This window comes from Callionymus lyra, chromosome 14 (genome assembly GCF_982586985.1).
Source record: "Callionymus lyra chromosome 14, fCalLyr1.hap1.1, whole genome shotgun sequence".
Lineage (NCBI taxonomy): Eukaryota > Metazoa > Chordata > Actinopteri > Syngnathiformes > Callionymidae > Callionymus > Callionymus lyra.
This window is the reverse complement of record NC_141831.1, coordinates 9,095,668-9,115,846: the sequence shown is the minus strand read 5'-3', so window position 1 is coordinate 9,115,846 and position 20,179 is coordinate 9,095,668. Positions and strand designations below refer to the sequence as shown.

The window sequence follows — 20,179 nt, the reverse complement described above, 5'->3', positions numbered from 1 at the left end:
CACACTACATGAGGGAATATAGAAAATAGTCGTATGAAAACTTGAATTGTGTTCATGTTTTATTGTGTTCTTGAAATAAATTGACCAAACATGACCAAAGGTGAACTTGTTTTGTTCTTAATTAAATATTCAACAAATCATTGTAAAATATAAACTAAAACAATTATTAAAATATATATATATATACAATTAACATGATAGACATTTTTTTAAAAATCATCATCGTCATCATCATCATCATCACCATCTGCATAAGGAAGTTGCTTGGGTTCATTTTCTACAACCTTCAGACATCGATTGGAAAACTCCACAAACAAAGGCTCCTGCATGGCCGACTTCATCGCCTCATCTTTATTGTCTGCGCTGTCGACGGTCTGCAGCAACCGTCTCAGATGTGGGTTGCAGAGAAGATCCTTCAGCTCTTTTGACTGGGCTACAGATTAAATTATGGAATGTTACAAGTGAACAATTAATAATTCAAAGATATATTTTTATTAAATATTCATACCTAATCGCTGGAGGTGTTGAAGAAGCACTTTATCGGTTATTTCCTCTTCATAAAGGAGATCATCGAAATTCAAATCATCTGTGAAAAGCGACAGCTTTAACTTCAGATTGATAAGAAATCAATAAAGACTTTCCACAAGTTGTATTTTTTAATAAACAAGAAACATTACAAGTATATTTTCGCTGCACAACATTAAAAAAGATTTGAGAAAGAATATTAATATATAATAAGAATGATAAAATAATTAAAAGCATACCAGAAAGACGGGTTTCCTTAACATCAGCAACTGTAGCTGGAGGCATATTTACCGGAACACATGTTTCTATAAAACAAAATAAAAATATTTAAAAAATATTTCAAGGTGTATGAACATTAAATGTAAACTAGTAGAGTAGTAAATGTTCATACACTTACCTTTATGTGTTTTGTAACAGCCAAGTGAACAACTGGAGGAGGAAAAGATTGATTTTGATGAAGTTATTTCTTGCACATTAAAATTGAGTTTCGTTTTTAACCACACAAGACGCCGTAGCGTGAGGTGGTGAGACGTTCAGGAACACAAACAAATCCAGCTTAATTATACATCTAATAGCTATTCTGTAACTAAGTATATCAACTTTCAAAGAAATAATAAGACACAAAAGCATAATTTAACACATTAACCACCATGACATTTCCAAGTCGGATACCACATTAACACGGATGCTAACGGTTAGCTACACAGCATTCCCACCGGAAATTCGATTGACTTACTATTTTATTTGGCAGGCAGGACATCTGTACTTCGTCTCTTGCTCACTGCAAACACTACAAATCTGCATTCTGTTGGTCTTTGACAAATCGGAAGATTCGCTCTTCAACATAGGTTCTCCAGTGAGGCACACACGTGTGTATACATATACAAGGAAACGCGCATCCGTTGTGTCGTCTCGACTTCCGGCTTTCAAAATAAAATCTCAATTTAACAATAGACGTTTCAAAATATATGAAAACATTTCAAAACAATTTTTTTAATCTATACATAGTATACTATCGAGTAAATGTAGTTCTTAATTTGCATCGATTGTTTGTTCATGTCTCGTCATTTACTACCTGCAGTGTCATCACAAGACTTTTTTTCTGTTTATATTTCTTCCAAGTAGGTGAGAGGTCATGTTTTCTTTCTGAACTATTTAATTGTTTATGCGTTTCAAACATATAATACAATCCAACACATTGGTTTTATATTAAAGACAAACATCTCATGTAGGTTTTAATAAACATCGACTTTTATTAAAATGTCAATACATCCGTAACATCATGTGATGTCTTGTACAATGTACTCATAACACACCTCTTGAGCTACACACAGTTAAACTCTTCCTCGCACAACTGTAACACGAGAAGCGATGATGGTCCTGTTACAGGGAGGAGTATGGAATTAAAAGTGAGCTCCCTCGTGATCCTGCCATCGCAGCACTTCAGTCACTGGGTCAGGGAGGGAGGAGACACGTTTGCCACAGTCAACACGGGGAAATCCAGCCTCTGTGGAGGAAAAAAAAGGGAAAACAAACCCATTAACTTGTTCAAGTACAGCATAAACAGTGACTCGCTCATGTGGATCGGAGGGAATTTTGGCTTTTTTTAATCGTGTACCAGGGATTATTACGGGGCGTTAAAACATAATGTAGTAGCTCTAAAAAATTAAATAAAAGCTTTGATTTATTAGACAAAAACTTTAAATTTAAATGTAGTATTTAAATGTAACATTCAATCCAAGTAATGGCATTACAGAGGAGAGAAATCCTTCCAAGCTGTTGCTCCTAAGCTTTGGAACGATCTTCCTCTCTCTTTGTGTTTGATGGATCTACTGACTCCTTTAAGAAACATCTCAAGACGTTTTTATTTGTTCAGGCTTTTCCTTGATTTTCTGGAACTCCTGCTTTGTTATCAGTTTTATCCACGCCCTTTAAAGTATATACTTTATTGAATATTGTTTTGATTGTTTAAGCCCTTTGTGACCTTGGTCTGGAAAAGCGCTATACAAATAAAAATGACTTACTTAGTTAGTTAACTTGTTCAACCTACAGCATAAACAATAACTCGCTCATGTGGATCAGAGGGACTTTTTTTTAACCGTGTACCAGGGATTATTACTAGGCGTTACAACATAATGTATTACCTCTAAAAACATTCAACTGAAACTTAACATTCAATCCAAGTAATGGCATTACATTTATTATCGAGATCATCAATCAAATTGTGGATTGGAGCAACTATATAGTAAATTAATAGCCATTATAAACGTGTTAAGATTAAAGAAACAATGTTTTACCGACTGTGTCAAATGTCTCTAAACAGTTCAAGGCCAGTGGAATGTGAACAAAAACAAACGCGGCCTAGTTTATTTTTCCATCTGGGTTGAAGGAGGAACACCTTGTACCCATCACAACCAGTGTCAAGAAAAAACAAATAGCGGTACCTTGAATCAAAACGAGAACCATCAAGGCGACGAGGAGCTCTTGGTTCTTCTCCTCTTCATCTCGCTGTTTTGATATTTCTCGGCGATCTTCCTCTCGTGTCCGGCGGGCAGGTGTCGGTTGGTGTTCAGCTCCATCTCGCGCTTGGACCGTCCTTTCCCCGCGGCGTTGCACGAGTACTCGTTGAGGTTATAGTAGTCGTACTCGTCGTAGAACGCCTGCTCGAAGGAGACGAATATCTCCATTTCTTTCGCCATTTTTCGACAGCTCTCTCTCGAAACTCTCCGTCGCAAGTAAACAACAGATGATGTCACACTCTGTTTATATACACGCGGTCACGTGATGAAAGCGCAAGTCTACAAGCCATTAGGTTAACTTTTTTTTTTTAAATGTCCTTTATTACGCTCGTTTAAATACTTTTATCACCTAGATGTCCATTAGTTTTTAAATCCCCTCGCTATTATTTTTATTTTTCATAAATCTTTATTTAGCGCTTCAGATCACGATTTTTTTTAAATAAAAATAATGGTTGAATTAATAGATAATCGAGGGACAATTTTAATCCTTTTTAATTTAACATTTAGCCGCCGACGAGATTTTCTCCCAGAAGCGTCCGCGACCGGAAGTCCCGCGCCTCGAGGCTCCGCCCACTGACGCGCTCCACGTCTCACAGGCGGAGACTCTCTCGCTGCTGCGTGCGTGTGTATGCGTGTCTCCAGCGCAAGGCCCGGGAGTGATGGCGGCGCCCGTCCTCAGAGTGTCCACCCCTCGGTGGGAAAGAATAGCGAGGCTCCTGGTCTGCTTGCTCGGCGTGCTGCTCTCCCTCTACGCCTTCCACGTCGAGAGGGAGACGGCTCGGGACCCGGGCTTCCAGGCTCTGTGTGACGTCAGCAGCTCCATTAGCTGCTCGAGAGTGTTCAGCTCAAGGTAAGAAGCGCCCGCTCGAAAAAAAAAAAAGGAGCCGCTGCTATTGTAAGGGAAAGGCACCGGGTCTGGCCAACAACACACACACCCCCGGGTATGGCGTGTGTGTGTCTACGTTTGCCGGCGTTGAGCAATGTTTTGTCAGTCAAACACAAGCTAGCAACTTGCAAAAATAACTTGCTATAGCAAGAATGCTAACAATGCTAACGCTAGCAAGAAGGCTATACCCTTTGTATTTCCAACACTATATCCCATTTAAACGACTTTAACCGCTCGTACTATACAAGAGCTCGTTCTCATATCTATAAGACAAGTCTCGTGTGACCAATGGTTCAGTATTCGACGTTATGTCCAATGTTGTCATGCTAACTGTTGACAAGTCCTTGCCTTTTAAAATGAACGTGGAGCCACAAACCGGTGGAGCTGTCACACCGCTGACACTGTTGAGTCGGATCACACCCACAACAACCAGACGCTCCAAGAGGAACCAACCGGCTCTTGCGTGGCGGTCTGACAGGTTCAGTGAGTTGTGCCCACAGTGGGTAACATTGTGGGTCATGAATGATTTGCTATTCAGGTTTAAACGTTGCAACACAGACTAGTAGTTTTTTTTTAATAAACAGGAAACGGTAGAAGTATATTTTCACTGCACAACGTAAAAAAAGATTTGAGAAATAATATTAATATATAATAAGAATGATATAATTAAAAGCATACCAGAAAGACGAGTCTTCTTTACATCAGCAGCTGCAGCTGGAGGCTCATTTACCGGAACACGTGTTTCTATAAAATGAAAATATGAAAACATTAAAACAGTGTAACACCGACTAAACTACAGTTTTACTTGTATTCTCTAGGTCTGTTAAATACGTTTCCATTCAGGCCACAAACATACGTTGGCCTTGTTTTGGGATCTTGTCCTCGCTCACGCAAGAGTAAGTTAGTGAACCGAGCGTTTCACGAAAAACAATCACAATCCACTAAAATATTTAAAGGACTTGTTGGTGAAGCATAAATTATGATCGGGCAGTTCGATGTCAGGTAGTTGTACCGTCTGTGCTTCACTTTACCATTTTAGAGAGAAAGAAAAAACGTAATCAAAGGTCAACTAATTTGTAAACCAAACTCACTCGCATGTTTTAAATGTTGAAGTCTTCCTCTCTAAAGACTGGCACGGGATTAGTTTTACCCGTGGACCTTTGGTGACTAGGTAATTTACGGCAGAATTAATTAAATTAGAAATCACTGACATGGCGAATTCACACTGAATTAAATCTCCGACATTCTCTGCAATTATTACAAATCACCAAAGGTCCACAGGTAATACTTATCCGGTGTGAATCGGGCTTTAGATGCAGTAAGTCCCTCATCAGGACCACGTTTTGAAGTTATAACATTATAAAGTTCTCCCCCGTCTGAAGTCTGGGCGAACGAGAGGTTACGAGAGCAGAGATCATTATTGTGTAATAATGACTTCACTCCTCCTCAAGCCAGTTGTAATCACTCCTTGCTTTGTTTACACAACAAGTCCCTTGTAGGTGGAGTGTTCAGGGATTAAGGGTGTGTGGTGACAAACCTCCACGCTTGACCAATCACAGAAGAGTGCCTGTAAACACATGGTAAACAATATTTCCTCTCCAGAAAAAAAAAAAACACTTTTCAGTGGGCGGGGCTTAAGATAATTTTCTAATGTCAATATTTCAATGAAGAAAGTTTTGTACAAACAGACACTGATGATACAATAGAGACTAACATTTATTTAAGACACACTTAAAAGAACACATTAGTTACTCTCTAATTATCTTCAAACAGAAAGGGTGTCATTAAAAAAAAACTCATGCCAACCGTCACATTTTTGTGCACGATCAGACAATTCTTGTTTGTAAAGCCTTCCAAGTTTTTTTTTTTTTACTGCTTAAAAAAATCCGATCAGTCATCATTTCACTCTACTATGGGATTTTATGAGTCCATATTTGTCTTTGCCGAGGGACCTCGTCATGTCTGGAATGTCCTACGTATCCTGAACAGTATGAGGGTGAATCACTGTGTATTTGTATAAGGTGTGTAACAATGTGCTCTGCTTGGACAGAATGGTCTAGTTTTGCACAAGATTATTGGGTCAAAATTAACTCCACAACCTACTTAACGTCCCAATCAATTTGAAGCCCAGATTCCATAGCCAACAGAAAAACTCCAGAAATGAAATCACTAGCATTGAAACGTCCAGAGGAAGGTTGTTGGTGACACATGCTGACAAGTATGTGAGATATGTTGTTAAAGCAACATAGGTAATGACACAGTGCTGCGGGAGTTTGGGAGTACTGGGCACAGGGAACACCTGTTGACTTGAAATGTTCACATATCAATGTCTTATCTCTGTCAGTTTAGGTTGGGAAATGTCATCAGCCTCTCTCTGTACAAGCATAACGGTCAAAGCAGAACATTTTTAAATCGGCAAAAAACTCAAAATCGGCTTTAGTTTCTCTCCTTCAGAGAAAAATAACACACTGGTGGATCTTGTATATGATTATGTTTATACTACTTTTTCAGGACCAATCAATTCTAACAAAAACTATTTAATATTACACATAGTATAAATTGTATTTTTATTTTGTTCAGCTGTGTTTAATGTAGTATGTAAGTTATTTAATCAAAGAGAAATTAAAAAACATAATTTCCAGTGCAAAAGATCTTTTGCTAACAAGTTGCGAATGTTCTCTAACTTTTGCACTTATCAGTATTTCTTCCGAAAAATCCAGAAATGATCCAAGGTTTTGCTCACAAATGTGCACTGAAAGACGAAGCAAATTTCGATACTCTGTACTACCGAAGCATTTTGGTTGGTGCCACAAAATAACCAAAGTTAAATGACCAGCCCTAGTCATATCTTAGTATAACACCTGGAACTTCTATTAGCTTGACACCAGAATAGTTAACAATTTAATTCGGGTTCAGTAGGTTTATTAACAAAAATATATACAGTACAGGCCAAAAGTTCATTCAATTAATTTCTTAATTTCTTGCCACTATGTAGATCATCACTAAAAGCACAAAAATAATGAATGCAAGTGAAATTATGTACTCGTCAAACACATTTTGAAAGTATGTCTCATTTTTTCAAAGTGGCAATCATTACTTTAAGAAATGCGAGTCAGCCAGACCGGAAAATTGCAAAAAACTTGAATGATTTATTTATTATTTGAATGATCCTGTTAAGTGTCAAAACTTTTGGCCTCTATATGTTAGGTTTCTTGCTTCTACCTTCCTCTTTTCACCTCATGTATACCTAAATATTGAGAAGAAATAATGCAATGATAAATGATATGGTTGTGAAGTCCTTTGCTTTCATGTTTTTTTTGTATTAAAACCAAGTCATGGCTTTATTTGTCTCTCAGATGGGGTCGAGGATTTGGACTCCTGGGCTCAATTTTTGGGAATGACAGCGCACTGAACCAGCCAAACAGTGTCTACGGAATCGCTTTTTATGCTTTCCAGCTTCTACTAGGTAACGTTTCCTGCTTCCTTTTACTAGTATGATTGACCATCGACTACCTCACGTGTCTTGCATTCATGTTTAAATGTTTAAATAAATTGTAATACATCCAGTTGAGATGAGTTTATGAAAAAAGGATAATTTTTGTTTTTCCTACAGGAGGCAAATGGAATAGATTGCATTATGATGTACTCTCTTGCACTTGTTGCTCACTGTTTACGAGTCATGCTGGTGACATTTTTACTAGTCTATTGACAAGAGCTGCCCTTTAAAACAATCAGGTTTGACTAAACTTTAAGACAAGGTAACTGAAAGAGGAGTTAGCTTTCACTTTACTTGATGACATGTCATTTTGGAAAAAGGGATATTGGCTTAACAGGACATCACATAAAAATCTGATTATGATTGATGTGCACACGAAAAACCACAAGTTCATACCATCAACTTTCAATTATTCAAGCAATTTGTTTGGGATTTCTTGTATGCGGAAGACAAAGGTTGGTGCCAATACACAGTCAATTAGTGTTGATGCCAAATTACCTTTTACTTCTCATGCATGCACTTTATTGGTCACAACCAAATCTGTACTCGATGTTGCCATAGAGATCATGGGGTCCACATATTGGACTTCACAGCTAATGTTCCCCACAACCATACAACAGTCTTTGAACATCTAAACTCATGTGACAGGTTAGGGTAGAATGTCATCACGATAAAATGTATGCTTTTAAATTCAGAGCCCCGCAGTGGTCCTAGTGCTGCCAAAAAGTGCCAAGTTACGGAGGTCGTCGCCTTTGAATTTTGAACCGTCTCCTTCTCTCTGCAGGAATGACTGTCAGTGCGATGGCTGCACTTATTCTCATGACGACGTCCATCTTGTCGGTGGTGGGCTCCCTCTACCTGGGCTACATCCTCTACTTTGTCCTGAAGGACTTTTGCATCATCTGCATCACAACGTACGCGCTGAACTTCATTCTCTTTATTCTCAACTACAAGCGACTGGTTTACTTGAACGAGGCCTGGAAGCAACAACTGCAGGCCAAAAGGGACTAAAAGCTGTCGAGAGCGACAGGAGGAAAACAAACAAACAACGAAAACGACAAAAAATGAAATGTGACCTCTGAACATTTTACTCGCCACCAGGAGACCTTGCTTCCAAACAATGTTCATTCTGCTGTGTGTTCAAAAAAAAAATATGAAGAAATTTAACTTAAGTGTTGGGCCTGACATCTCGATGTTGATTGCAAACGGAGGAATTTGTGAGCGAAAGGTTTGTTTTTATTTTCGTTTTGCTTTAACATTCTAGTCACTAAAGGGATGGGGGCACCGGGAGATTCTGGGGTATCAACCAGAGCAAGCAGAGGGCCAGAATACATAAGCGTGGAGGATGACTCTCAGAACCTGAAGACGGGCGACCGAGAGGGAACGTGGGAAAATTTTGCGGGGAGGGGTTTACTTGAACTGGTTAGTTATCGCTGCACAGCAGATCTGCACTAAAAGTTCCATACCTTGCAACAAAAAAACACTCACAGTTATGGTCCTTGTTTGTTTTGAAACAAACGTTTTATTTTTTTTTCATGTTTACACGTTAGATTTTGTTAAAGGACCACTAAGAATAAACGTGACAATGCGAGTTATTGTCCGTCAGTAGTTTGTATTGCAATTCTGTAAATAGCAGCCAAGCAATATTCCAGGCTAGGTGTGGCAAAAGAAAAACCCAGAAGGGAACGTAAGAAATGTAACCAAACGTGATCACTGGAGGGGGACTGTTAAGTAAACAAGGGGCACGCGGTGGAAGTCTGGTATCCTTGGTCAGACCTGCAGCTCACACGTGTGTTACGAGTGGTTTCTGCTCCTGAACCTGCCGACACATTTTACATAAAACCAATGGTTCTTCACATGTTCAGTGAAAACACGTTTCTGGGGTATCGTGTGAAAAGCATTCCTGACCTCCACACAAGTGGATCCATACGACTTATGTGCCTAAAGGATTAAGTTGAATTTTGTTTTGTTTTTTTGAGGGAGGGTGGGCGGGGTCAATGTCTCGTTAACACCACTTTCTGTTGTCTCGCCTCTAAGGCATTTATTTTTGTGACGGCTTTTTGTTTTGTAAATTATTCTACCAGTGAAGTGTTTCTCCCTCTTCGGTAAGCGAAGCGAGGTAGCGAAGGCTGCTACACTGTGATTGTCTGCTCTGAGGTTTGTGGCCTGGTGGCAGAAGCATCCCTCTTCACCTCGCAGAGTCATTTCATGCGTGCGTGTTTGACCTTGATAACATGCGATGTCAAGTGGAAACGGTAGCGGTGGATGTCGTCGAGATGAGTTACGGTTCATACGCTAAAACTTGATAGCAATGGAACAAATGTGACTTTGGGTCATTGGTTAAGCCATTTGTGTTTTCGTTTTTTTTTTTTTATTATTGCAACAAAAAAATAATAATTCCGAACTGTTCCATTTCATCCGATTTATTGATACGGTGTCATCACTGCTGGCTTTTAATGTTTCTTGCATTGTCAAGTTGAATCCACACTCCTCATGTGAGACAGAAACCCTCCTGTGTTAACCCAAACTACACTGTTACAAATGTGATCCATTCATGAGCAGCACTGCTTTAACAATTGTTTGAATAAGTATACGAGATGAAATTACACACTAGTTGGCTTCTAAATGTTATGTAGTTTAATCTCAAATTAAACTACAAGCAAGATGGTGGCAACCCTTAACGGGAAATGCCAAAAAACAAAGAAGGCTGCATGCTTTAACTGCTTTGCACCAAACCTAAAAAAGGAAAATATTTAAATCTTAAAGAATACCGCCTTAATTTTTTTTTCATTTTTGTGCAAATTAAGCAACATAATGTACTAAGTGTTATTTAATCAACAACCCCCTCAGCTTTGAGCACTTTTAAACGGTGCAGTTACATGTAACTATTTCAGGTCAAACTCTGGCTATTGAGCGCTTTTATTATTAGGTATCGAGTCAGGCTCCGAGTTCTACGCCAGCACCATCACATTACCACATGTCAACTCAAGTGCCTTCTGTTTGATCACCAGGCCTCGAGCCAAAGACGAGCAAAAGTATCAGCCTTGTGAAAAATAAAAAACCGGCACTTCCTTACCCGACCAATTGGTTTCTCCAGATTTGAATCCGATTTTGTCGTCCTTCCACTTTTTTTTTTCTTTTTTTTTCCGTCAAGCTAGGACACGCGTGTCAGTCATCACTAATTTTAGCTGTTTAGACTGTTAACATTCAAGATTATTTTAGAAGAAGGTCAAGGGCTGAGAAGGGGCTAGGAATCCATGTGTCAGCATACTTTTTTTCTTTGTGGAGATCCGTCGTAGTGGGTTTGCTTCTGTATTGCCAAATATGTTTTAAAATGCTGTATTTTCTTACATGGAAAAGTGTTACATGAACGATTGGAGAGAGAAATTGTTTCAACCCAAACTGCATTAAAAAGGAAACTGGAGAAGGTAGATGTTTTTTTTTGTTTTTGTTTTTTATTTTATTTTATTGTGTCATTGTCACGTGGAAGTGATCTACCATTAAAACATTCCCTCTGAAGTCAACTGTCATTTCAACTCATTGTCAATATTATTCATGTGTGAAAAGTGGTGACAGGACACTGTGTCAAAGTCAAATTTAGTCAAGATTTACAAATAATGTACTCAAGCGTCCTGAAGAAAAATATGGTTTATCATTTGAAGTACAACAAAACCACATTTCCTAGCTTTGACATAATGAGAAGCATGATCTATCATTTCTAGAGTAGAAATACATATATATAAAACCACCGGTTAATAAAATTTATAATAGAATTGTTGCTACTACACTTTGTCATGTTCCACTCTGATCTTATGTTATTAAAAGTTGAATTTAAAAGACTGTCAAAAGTATTTAAATTAAAGAAAGCACACTATAGATGCAACATTAGAAAATGTACCCATTAAACTATCAAGTGGGGTCAAAGGTCACTCAAATGGTAAAACTTGTTCATTTTCTAATTATTCATCAGTATTTTCCAAACATTGCATCAAATGGGCTCAAACAATAACATCCCTGTTAATGTAAATTACTTAGTTTCGTGTGAAGACACTCTTGGACCTGTGCCTTGGATCTTAGGCGAGGAGTGTTTGACAACAAAGGACAGCTCACAGAACAGGGTGTGGATTCCAACACTGCTTCAATTGTAACACATCTGTCTTAGGCCCATGAGAACATGACTGTCAATGACAGGGCGGAGCTTGTGGTGTAGCTGCCCTGCCCTTATTTTAGTACCTAGTTCTACCAGGTACCAAACTACCTCCAGCCATGCAAAAATGGGGTCATAAAATAAGATTATTGTTTCTCTCAACAACTAAACGGTTCCAACAAAAAAAGGCTCATGGGTAGCTCGGTGCCCTTTGATCAATTAGCTCCCATGATCAAAATACAAAAGAAAAATGTCATACAAGGGATTTTGTCTTTGTTTTTTTTCATTAAAGGTAAACTTTATACTTAGACCTAATAGTTCACAAATATATCTTTAAAGTATCTTTCCTAGAGCACCTAATTTATATGAATAAAAAGATTAAAAAGCATAACCAAAAGATTAACATTGTTAAACCGAAATTTCAGCCTGTTTTCCTAAGATGATTCTGAACTAATGTTTTAATTTATATTTACAACACAATTGTAATATTAAAGTGCAAGTTTATTTTTTATTTATAAATTTAATGAAGCAGTTTAGAGATCTATGATTTCTTGAAGAAATTGACCTTTAATAATTGCATTTTCGCATTTAAATAAGCGGAAAAAAACGTTTGTTTTTTTATATATGATAAATGTTTAGTTGTAACCATTTAAAAATTTAAAAGAATATCATGTGAGTGACACTTCTAGCGAAGGTTGTGTATAAGTCATCATTCGAGAATATAAGTGACCACTTTTCCGCTCCTATTTTTGAGATAAATAACTTAAATGTATGCATTAATCCAACTCAGCATTTGGTGCGCCTACATTATGTTATTTATCGTCTTATTTACCACAATGGCGGGATGATCACAGATCTGTAGAAATTGCTGTATGTATTGGCTATTGGAAAAAAAACACTCCCGAAGGAGACCTCCGAAGGGATCAATAAAGTTTTGTACCTTACCTTCATTGGACACAGGTTGTTGCTGGTGTAGAAGGAGTTCCTTCTCAACCGCTTGAGGAAGTTGAAGTCCTTGATGATCAATTCAGACGTTTTCAAGCCAAATCTACAACAACAAAAAAAAGACAAGATCTAACCAAAATGGTTCTGACCATGTTCAATGACCATCAAGGCTGAAATTAATAATTGTTTTCATTCATTCTTTTTTAATCAAAACACCACTCTATGGATTATGGTCAACTATGCTAAAGGACGAGCATTGCAGCTAGCACAACAGGTGACAGTTAAAATGTGTCTCGAGAGACGTTTGCTCTGACGGTTTTTATTTTACAGCTGAATATATGCCAAGTCAGCTTCAGCGATTTACCATATACATGTAACCCTTATTAAAACCTGTTAAAAATAATAAATATAAACATGTCAAGTATTTGAAATATTGGGGTTGTTTTTAGTTAAGAGAACATTGTTTTCTTTGATTAGAATTTAAAGGTATTCCACGGAGCCTCTGGCCTTTGGCTGGTGCTCTTCTCTAAAGTCCACATCTTTGTGATGTCACTCTGGAAGGAGAAGCAACAGTCGCAGCTTCAATATGTGTTTAAAGTAATCTACAAGTGAGCGGTAGAAGATGTGCGCTTGTAAAGACGGAATGGTGAGTATCTTTACAGTACTAAAAGTCCATCATTTCTAACTTACTCTATAAGTGGATGTTCACCTGCGTTAAATCAACTATGAATTGAGGTGAGGAAGCAAAAAAGAGAGTTCTACGGGGGGAGAAAGAGGATTTTAAATTCAGTATAATTTAACTTTACAATGATATTCTGAGTTACACTGACGCCAAACTCTTCACCTCACTCGCCCTATTTTACGGAATTTTGAGCGTAGTTTAACTTGGCTATTGCACTAAAGGTTGAAAAAAACAACATGTATTGTTTGTCGCAGGATCTTTTGCAAATCGAAAACCTCGGCTCAGTTAACCCGGGAGTGATGGCGGCGCCCTTCCTCAGAGTGTCCACCCCTCGGTGGGAAAGAATAGCGAGGCTCCTGGTCTGCTTGCTCGGCGTGCTGCTCTCCCTCTACGCCTTCCACGTCGAGAGGGAGACGGCTCGGGACCCGGGCTTCCAGGCTCTGTGTGACGTCAGCAGCTCCATTAGCTGCTCGAGAGTGTTCAGCTCAAGGTAAGAAGCGCCCGCTCGAAAAAATCATTTGCTACTTTGGTTGAAACGTTGTAACACAGACTAGTTGTTTGTTTTTTTTTTAATAAAAAAGAAACAGTACGGGTATATTTTCACTGCAAGACATAAAAAAAATTTGAGAAAGAATATTAATATATAATAAGAATGATATAATAATTAAAAGCATACCAGAAAGACAAGTCTCCTTTACATCAGCAGCTGCAGCTGGAGGCTCATTTACAGGAACACATGTTTCTATAAAATAAAAATATTAATATATTAAAACGTTGTAACACCGACTAAACTACAGTTTTACTCCTATTCTTTAGGACTGTTAAATACGTTTCCATTCAGGCCACAAATATAAGTATGCCTTGTTTTTGTAACTTGTCCTCGCTCACGCAAGAAATATACATTCACGAAGAGTAAGTTAGTGAACCGAGCGTTATACGTTTCACGAAAAACAATCACAATCCACTAAAATATTTAAAGGACTTGTTGGTGAAGCATAAATTATGATCGGGCAGTTCGATGTCGAGTAGTTGTACCGTCTCTGCTTCACTTTACCATTTTAGAGAGAAAGAAAAATGATCTAAACAAAGGTTAACTTATGTGAAAACCAAACTCACTCGCATGTTTTAAATGTTGAAGTCTTCCTCTCTAAAGACTCGCACGGGATTAGTTTTACCCGTGGACCTTTGGTGACTAGGTAATTTACGGCAGAATTATTACATTAGAAATCACAGACAAGGCGCAGTCGCACAGGATTAAATTTCCGACATTCTCCGCAATAATTACAAACCGCCTTTGGTCCGCATGATATACTTATCCGGTGTGGTATCAGGCCTTAGATGCAGTAAATCCCTCATCAGGACCATTTTTGGAAGTTATTACATTACAAATTCGTCTGAAGTCTAGGCGAACAAGAGGTTACGAGAGCAGAGATCATTATTGTGTAATAATGACTTCACTCCTCCTCAAGCCAGCTGTTATCACTCCTTGCTTTGTTTATAACAACAATTCCCTTGTAGGTGGAGTATTTGGGGATTAATTAATTAATATTTAAATGAAAAGAGTTTTGTACAAACAGACACTGATGAAACAATAGAGACTAACATTTATTTAAGACAAACTTAAAGCAACACATTACTTACTCTCTAATTATTTTCAAACAGAAAGGGTGTCATTAAAAAAAAACTCATGACAACTGTCACATTTTTGTGCACAATCAGACAAATTCTTGTTTGTAAAGCCTTCAAAGTTTTTTTTTTACTGCTTAAATAAATCCGATCAGTCATCATTTCACTCTACTATGGGATTTTATGAGTCCATATTTGTCTTTGCCGAGGGACCTCGTCATGTCTGGAATGTCCTACGTATCCTGAACAGTATGAGGGTGAATCACTGTGTATTTGTATAAGGTGTGTAACAATGTGCTCTGCTTGGACAGAATGGTCTAGTTTTGCACAAGATTATTGGGTCAAAATTAACTCCACAACCTACTTAACGTCCCAATCAATTTGAAGCCCAGATTCCGTAGCCAACAGAAAACTCCAGAAATGAAATCACTAGCATTGAAACGTCCAGAGGAAGGTTGTTGGTGACACATGCTGACAAGTATGTGAGATATGTTGTTAAAGCAACATAAGTAATGACACGGTGCTGCGGGAGTTTGGGAGTACTGGGCACAGGGAACACCTGTTGACTTGAAATGTTCACATATCAATGTCTTATCTCTGTCAGTTTAGGTTGGGAAATGTCATCAGCCTCTCTCTGTACAAGCATAACGGTCAAAGCAGAACATTTTTAAATCGGCAAAAAACTCAAAATCGGCTTTAGTTTCTCTCCTTCAGAGAAAAATATCACACTGGTGGATCTTGTATATGATAATGTTTATGCTACTTTTTCAGGACCAATCAATTCTAACAAAAAGAAAATTATATTACACATAGTATAAATCGTACATTTATTTTGTTCAGCTGCGGTAAATTTCCACTTCCACAAGTTATTTAATCAAAGAGAAATAAAAAAAAAATAACCCGTAAAAACGTGCAAAAGATCATTTGCCAACAAGTTACAAATCAAGCGAATATTCTCTGCCTTTTGCACTTATCAGTATCTCTTCCGAAAAATCCACAAATGATCCAAGGTTTGGCTGATAAATGCGCACCAAAAGATGAAGCAAGCTTCGGTTCTGGTTCTTTTGCGGCACCAACCAAAAAGCTTTGGTAGTACAAAGTTAAACAACCAGCCCTAGTCATATCTTAGTATAACAGCTGGAAGTTCTATAAGTTTGACACCAGAATAGTTAACCATTTAATTCGGGTCTAGTTCAGTAAATATATTAACAAAAATATATACAGTACAGGCCAACATTTTGGACACACCCTTTCATTCATTTTTTTTTCTCTCCACTATTTAGATTGAAGATCATCACTAAAGGCACAAAAACTATGAATGGATACAAGTGAAATTATGTACTCGTCAAACACATTTTCAAAATATGTCTAGCTTTCTTCAAAGTGGCAATCATTACTTTAAGAAATGCAAGTCAGCCAGACCGGAAAATTGCAAAAAACTTTGGACGATCCTGTTAAGTGTCAAAACCTTTGGCCTGTATATGTTAGGTTTCTTGCTTCTACCTTCCTCTTTTCACCTCATGTATACATAAATATTGAGAAGAAATAATGCAATGATAAATTATATGGTTGTGAAGTCCTTTGCTTTCATGTTTTTTTGCATTAAAACCAAGTCATGGCTTTATTTGTCTCTCAGATGGGGTCGAGGATTTGGACTCCTGGGCTCAATTTTTGGGAATGACAGCGCACTGAACCAGCCAAACAGTGTCTACGGAATCGCTTTTTATGCTTTCCAGCTTCTACTAGGTAACGTTTCCTGCTTCCTTTTACTAGTATGGTTGACCATCGACTACCTCACGTGTCTTGCATTCATGTTTAAATGTTTAAATAAATTGTAATACATCCAGTTCATGAAAAAAGGATAATTTATTTGTTTTCCCTACAGGAGGCAAATGGAATAGATTGCATCATGATGTACTCTCTTGCACTTGTTGCTCACTGTTTACGAGTCATGCTGGTGACATTTTTACTAGTCTATTGACAAGAGCTGCCCTTTAAAACAATCAGGTTTGACTAAACTTTAACACAAGGTAACTGAAAGAGGAGTTAGCTTTCATTTTACTTGATGACATACAAAGTTATATTTTACAGCCTGTAGGGACATGTCATTTTGGAAAGGGATATTGGCTTAACAGGACATCACATAAAAATCTGATTATGATTGATGTGCTCACGAAAAACCACAAGTTCATACCATCAACTTTCAATTATTCAAGCAATTTGTTTGGGATTTCTTGTATGCGGAAGACAAAGGTTGGTGCCAATACACAGTCAATTAGTGTTGATGCCAAATTACCTTTTACTTCTCTTGTACTTCACTTGTTAAGAAAAAGGCATGTCTTATGCATGCACTTTATTGGTCACAACCAAATCTGTACTCGATGTTGCCATAGAGATCATGGGGTCCACATATTGGACTTTACAGCTAATGTTCCCCACAACCATACAACAGTCTTTGAACATCTAAACTCATGTGACAGGTTAGGGTAGAATGTCATCACGATAAAATGTATGCTTTTAAATTCAGAGCCCCGCAGTGGTCCTAGTGCTGCCAAAAAGTGCCAAGTTACGGAGGTCGTCGCCTTTGAATTTTGAACCGTCTTCTTCTCTCTGCAGGAATGACTGTCAGTGCGATGGCTGCACTTATTCTCATGACGACGTCCATCTTGTCGGTGGTGGGCTCCCTCTACCTGGGCTACATCCTCTACTTTGTCCTGAAGGACTTTTGCATCATCTGCATCACAACGTACGCGCTGAACTTCATTCTCTTTATTCTCAACTACATGCGACTGGTTTACTTGAACGAGGCCTGGAAGCAACAACTGCAGGCCAAAAGGGACTAAAAGCTGTCGAGAGCGACTGGAGGAAAACAAACAACGAAAACGACAAAAAATGAAATGTGACCTCTGAACATTTTTCTCGCCACCAGGAGACCTTGCTTCCAAACAATGATATGAAGAAATTTAACTTAAGTGTTGGGCCTGACATCTCGATGTTGATTTTCGTTATTTTCGTTTTGCTTTAACATTCTAGTCACTAAAGGGATGGGGGCACCGGGAGATTCTGGGGTATCAACCAGAGCAAGCAGAGGGCCAGAATACATAAGCGTGGAGGATGACTCTCAGAACCTGAAGACAGGCGACCGAGAGGGAACGTGGGAAAATTTACTCTTCGGTAAGCGAAGCGAGGTAGCGAAGGCTGCTACACTGTGATTGTCTGCTCTGAGGTTTGTGACCTGGTGGCAGAAGCATCCCTCTTCACCCCGCAGAGTCATTTCATGCGTGCGTGTTTGACCTTGATAACATGCGATGTCAAGTGGAAACGGTAGCGGTGGATGTCGTCGAGATGAGTTACGGTTCATACGCTAAAACTTGATAGCAATGGAACAAATGTGACTTTGGGTCATTGGTTAAGCCATTTGTGTTTTCGTTTTTTTTTTTGATTATTGCAACAAAAAAAATAATAATTCCGAACTGTTCCATTTCATCCGATTTATTGATACGGTGTCATCACTGCTGGCTTTTAATGTTTCTTGCATTGTCAAGTTGAATCGACACTCCTCATGTGAGACAGAAACCCTCCTGTGTTAACCCAAACTACACTGTTACAAATGTGATCCATTCATGAGCAGCACTGCTTTAACAATTGTTTGAATAAGTATACGAGATGAAATTACACACTAGTTGGCTTCTAAATGTTATGTAGTTTAATCTCAAATTAAACTACAAGCAAGATGGTGGCAACCCTTAACGGGAAATGCCAAACAACAAAGAAGGCTGCATGCTTTAACTGCTTTGCACCAAACCTAAAAAAGGAAAATATTTAAATCTTAAAGAATACCGCCTTCATTTTTTTTTTCTTTTTTTGTGCAAATTAAGCAACATTATGTACTAAGTGTTATTTAATCAACAACCCCCTCAGCTTTGAGCACATTTAAACGGTGCAGTTACATATATGCTTTAAAATGCTGTATTTTCTTACATGGAAAAGTGTTACATGAACGATTGGAGAGAGAAATTGTTTCAACCCAAACTGCATTAAAAGGAAACTGGAGAAGGTAGATGTTTTTTTTTTTTGCTTTTTTATTTTATTTTATTGTGTCATTGTCACGTGGAAGTGATCTACCATTAAAACATTCCCTCTGAAGTCAACTGTCATTTCAACTCATTGTCAATATTATTCATGTGTGAAAAGTGGTGACAGGACACTGTGTCAAAGTCAAATTTAGTCAAGATTTACAAATAATGTACTCAAAGCGTCCTGAAGAAAAAAATGGTTTATCGTTTGAAGTAAAACAAAACCATGATCTATCATTTCTACAGTAGAAATACATATTATAAAACCACCAGTTAATAAAAATGATAATAGAATTGTTGCTACTACACTTTGTCATGTTTCACTCTGATCTTATGTTATTAAAAGTTGAATTTAAAAGACTGTCAAAAGTATTTAAATTAAAGAAAGCACACTATAGATGCAATATTAGAAAATGTACCCATTACACTATCAAGTGGCTTAGGCGAGGAGTGTTTGACAACAAAGGACAGCTCACAGACAGGGTGTGGATTCCAACACTGCTTCAATTGTAACACATTCGTTCTTAGACTAATTGAGCTGGTGGACAGCTTCAAATACCTGGGTGTTCACCTCAACAATAAACTGAACTGGTCCACACATATCAACGCCGTGTACAAGAAGGGTCGAAGTCGCCTCCACCTCCTGGGGAGACTGAGGTCCTTCGGAGTGTGCAGACCACTTTTAAGGACCTTCTATGACTCCGTGGCAGCCTCTGCTATCCACTACGCTGTGGTCTGCTGGGGAGCAGGCAGCACGGACCGGGACAGGAAGAGACTGAACAGGCTGGTCACGAGGGCCGGCTCTGTCCTGGGCCGCTCGCTGGACTCGGTGGAGGAGGTGGGAGAGAGGAGGACACTTTCCAGACTATCCTCCATCAGGGACAACACTCTCCACCCACTGCACCTGACCGTGGAGGAGCTGGCCAGCTCCTTCAGTGGCAGGCTCAGGCACCCACAGTGTAGGACGGAGCGTTATAGAAGGTCCTTCATCCCAACTGGTGTCAGGATATTTAACTCTTTACTTTAAATATCCTGATGCTAATCCGTAGTGTGTTTTTCTTCTCGTATTTTATTTTATTTTATATTTTACTTTATTTTATTCTGTTAATAGTGCTAATTTTCTAATACTGTAAATAATTTGTATATTTTTAAGATAGTTTTATTTTATTTTATTATCTCTTTTACTTTTTCTTTTTTTCCATGCACTTTATTTTCATTGTCCTGCTGCTGCTGTTGTAACAGTGTGTTTCCCCTCTGGGGATGAATAAACGTTTTCT

General features: G+C 38.3%; 4 protein-coding genes across 4 annotated transcripts; 2 read left to right on the top strand and 2 right to left on the bottom strand.

Moving 5' to 3' along the window:
- Positions 1 to 46: 46 nt before the first annotated feature.
- Positions 47 to 1,412, bottom strand: znhit3 (zinc finger, HIT-type containing 3). The gene is made up of 5 exons (XM_087808250.1): positions 1,262 to 1,412; positions 923 to 954; positions 765 to 830; positions 509 to 586; positions 47 to 433 (listed from the first exon to the last, which is right to left on the bottom strand). Exons 1-5 carry the CDS (start codon positions 1,369 to 1,371, stop codon positions 210 to 212), a joined length of 510 nt encoding a protein of 169 aa, XP_087664376.1. The 5' UTR covers positions 1,372 to 1,412; the 3' UTR covers positions 47 to 209.
- Positions 1,413 to 1,754: 342 nt separating this feature from the next.
- LOC148065942 (nuclear protein 2-like) lies at positions 1,755 to 3,285 on the bottom strand. The gene is made up of 2 exons (XM_087808246.1): positions 2,970 to 3,285; positions 1,755 to 2,032 (listed from the first exon to the last, which is right to left on the bottom strand). Exon 1 carries the CDS (start codon positions 3,222 to 3,224, stop codon positions 2,991 to 2,993), a length of 234 nt encoding a protein of 77 aa, XP_087664372.1. The 5' UTR covers positions 3,225 to 3,285; the 3' UTR covers positions 1,755 to 2,032; positions 2,970 to 2,990.
- Positions 3,286 to 3,420: 135 nt separating this feature from the next.
- Positions 3,421 to 10,945, top strand: LOC148065941 (vitamin K epoxide reductase complex subunit 1-like protein 1). Its single transcript, XM_087808245.1, has 3 exons — positions 3,421 to 3,894; positions 7,287 to 7,396; positions 8,211 to 10,945. The coding sequence occupies exons 1-3, from the start codon at positions 3,704 to 3,706 to the stop codon at positions 8,435 to 8,437; spliced, it is 528 nt and encodes a 175-aa protein (XP_087664371.1). The 5' UTR covers positions 3,421 to 3,703; the 3' UTR covers positions 8,438 to 10,945.
- A 2,159-nt stretch (positions 10,946 to 13,104) lies between these two features.
- On the top strand, positions 13,105 to 18,878 carry LOC148065940 (vitamin K epoxide reductase complex subunit 1-like protein 1). The gene is made up of 4 exons (XM_087807850.1): positions 13,105 to 13,164; positions 13,455 to 13,690; positions 16,463 to 16,572; positions 17,443 to 18,878. Exons 1-4 carry the CDS (start codon positions 13,141 to 13,143, stop codon positions 17,667 to 17,669), a joined length of 597 nt encoding a protein of 198 aa, XP_087663976.1. The 5' UTR covers positions 13,105 to 13,140; the 3' UTR covers positions 17,670 to 18,878.
- The last annotated feature ends 1,301 nt before the right edge of the window (positions 18,879 to 20,179 follow it).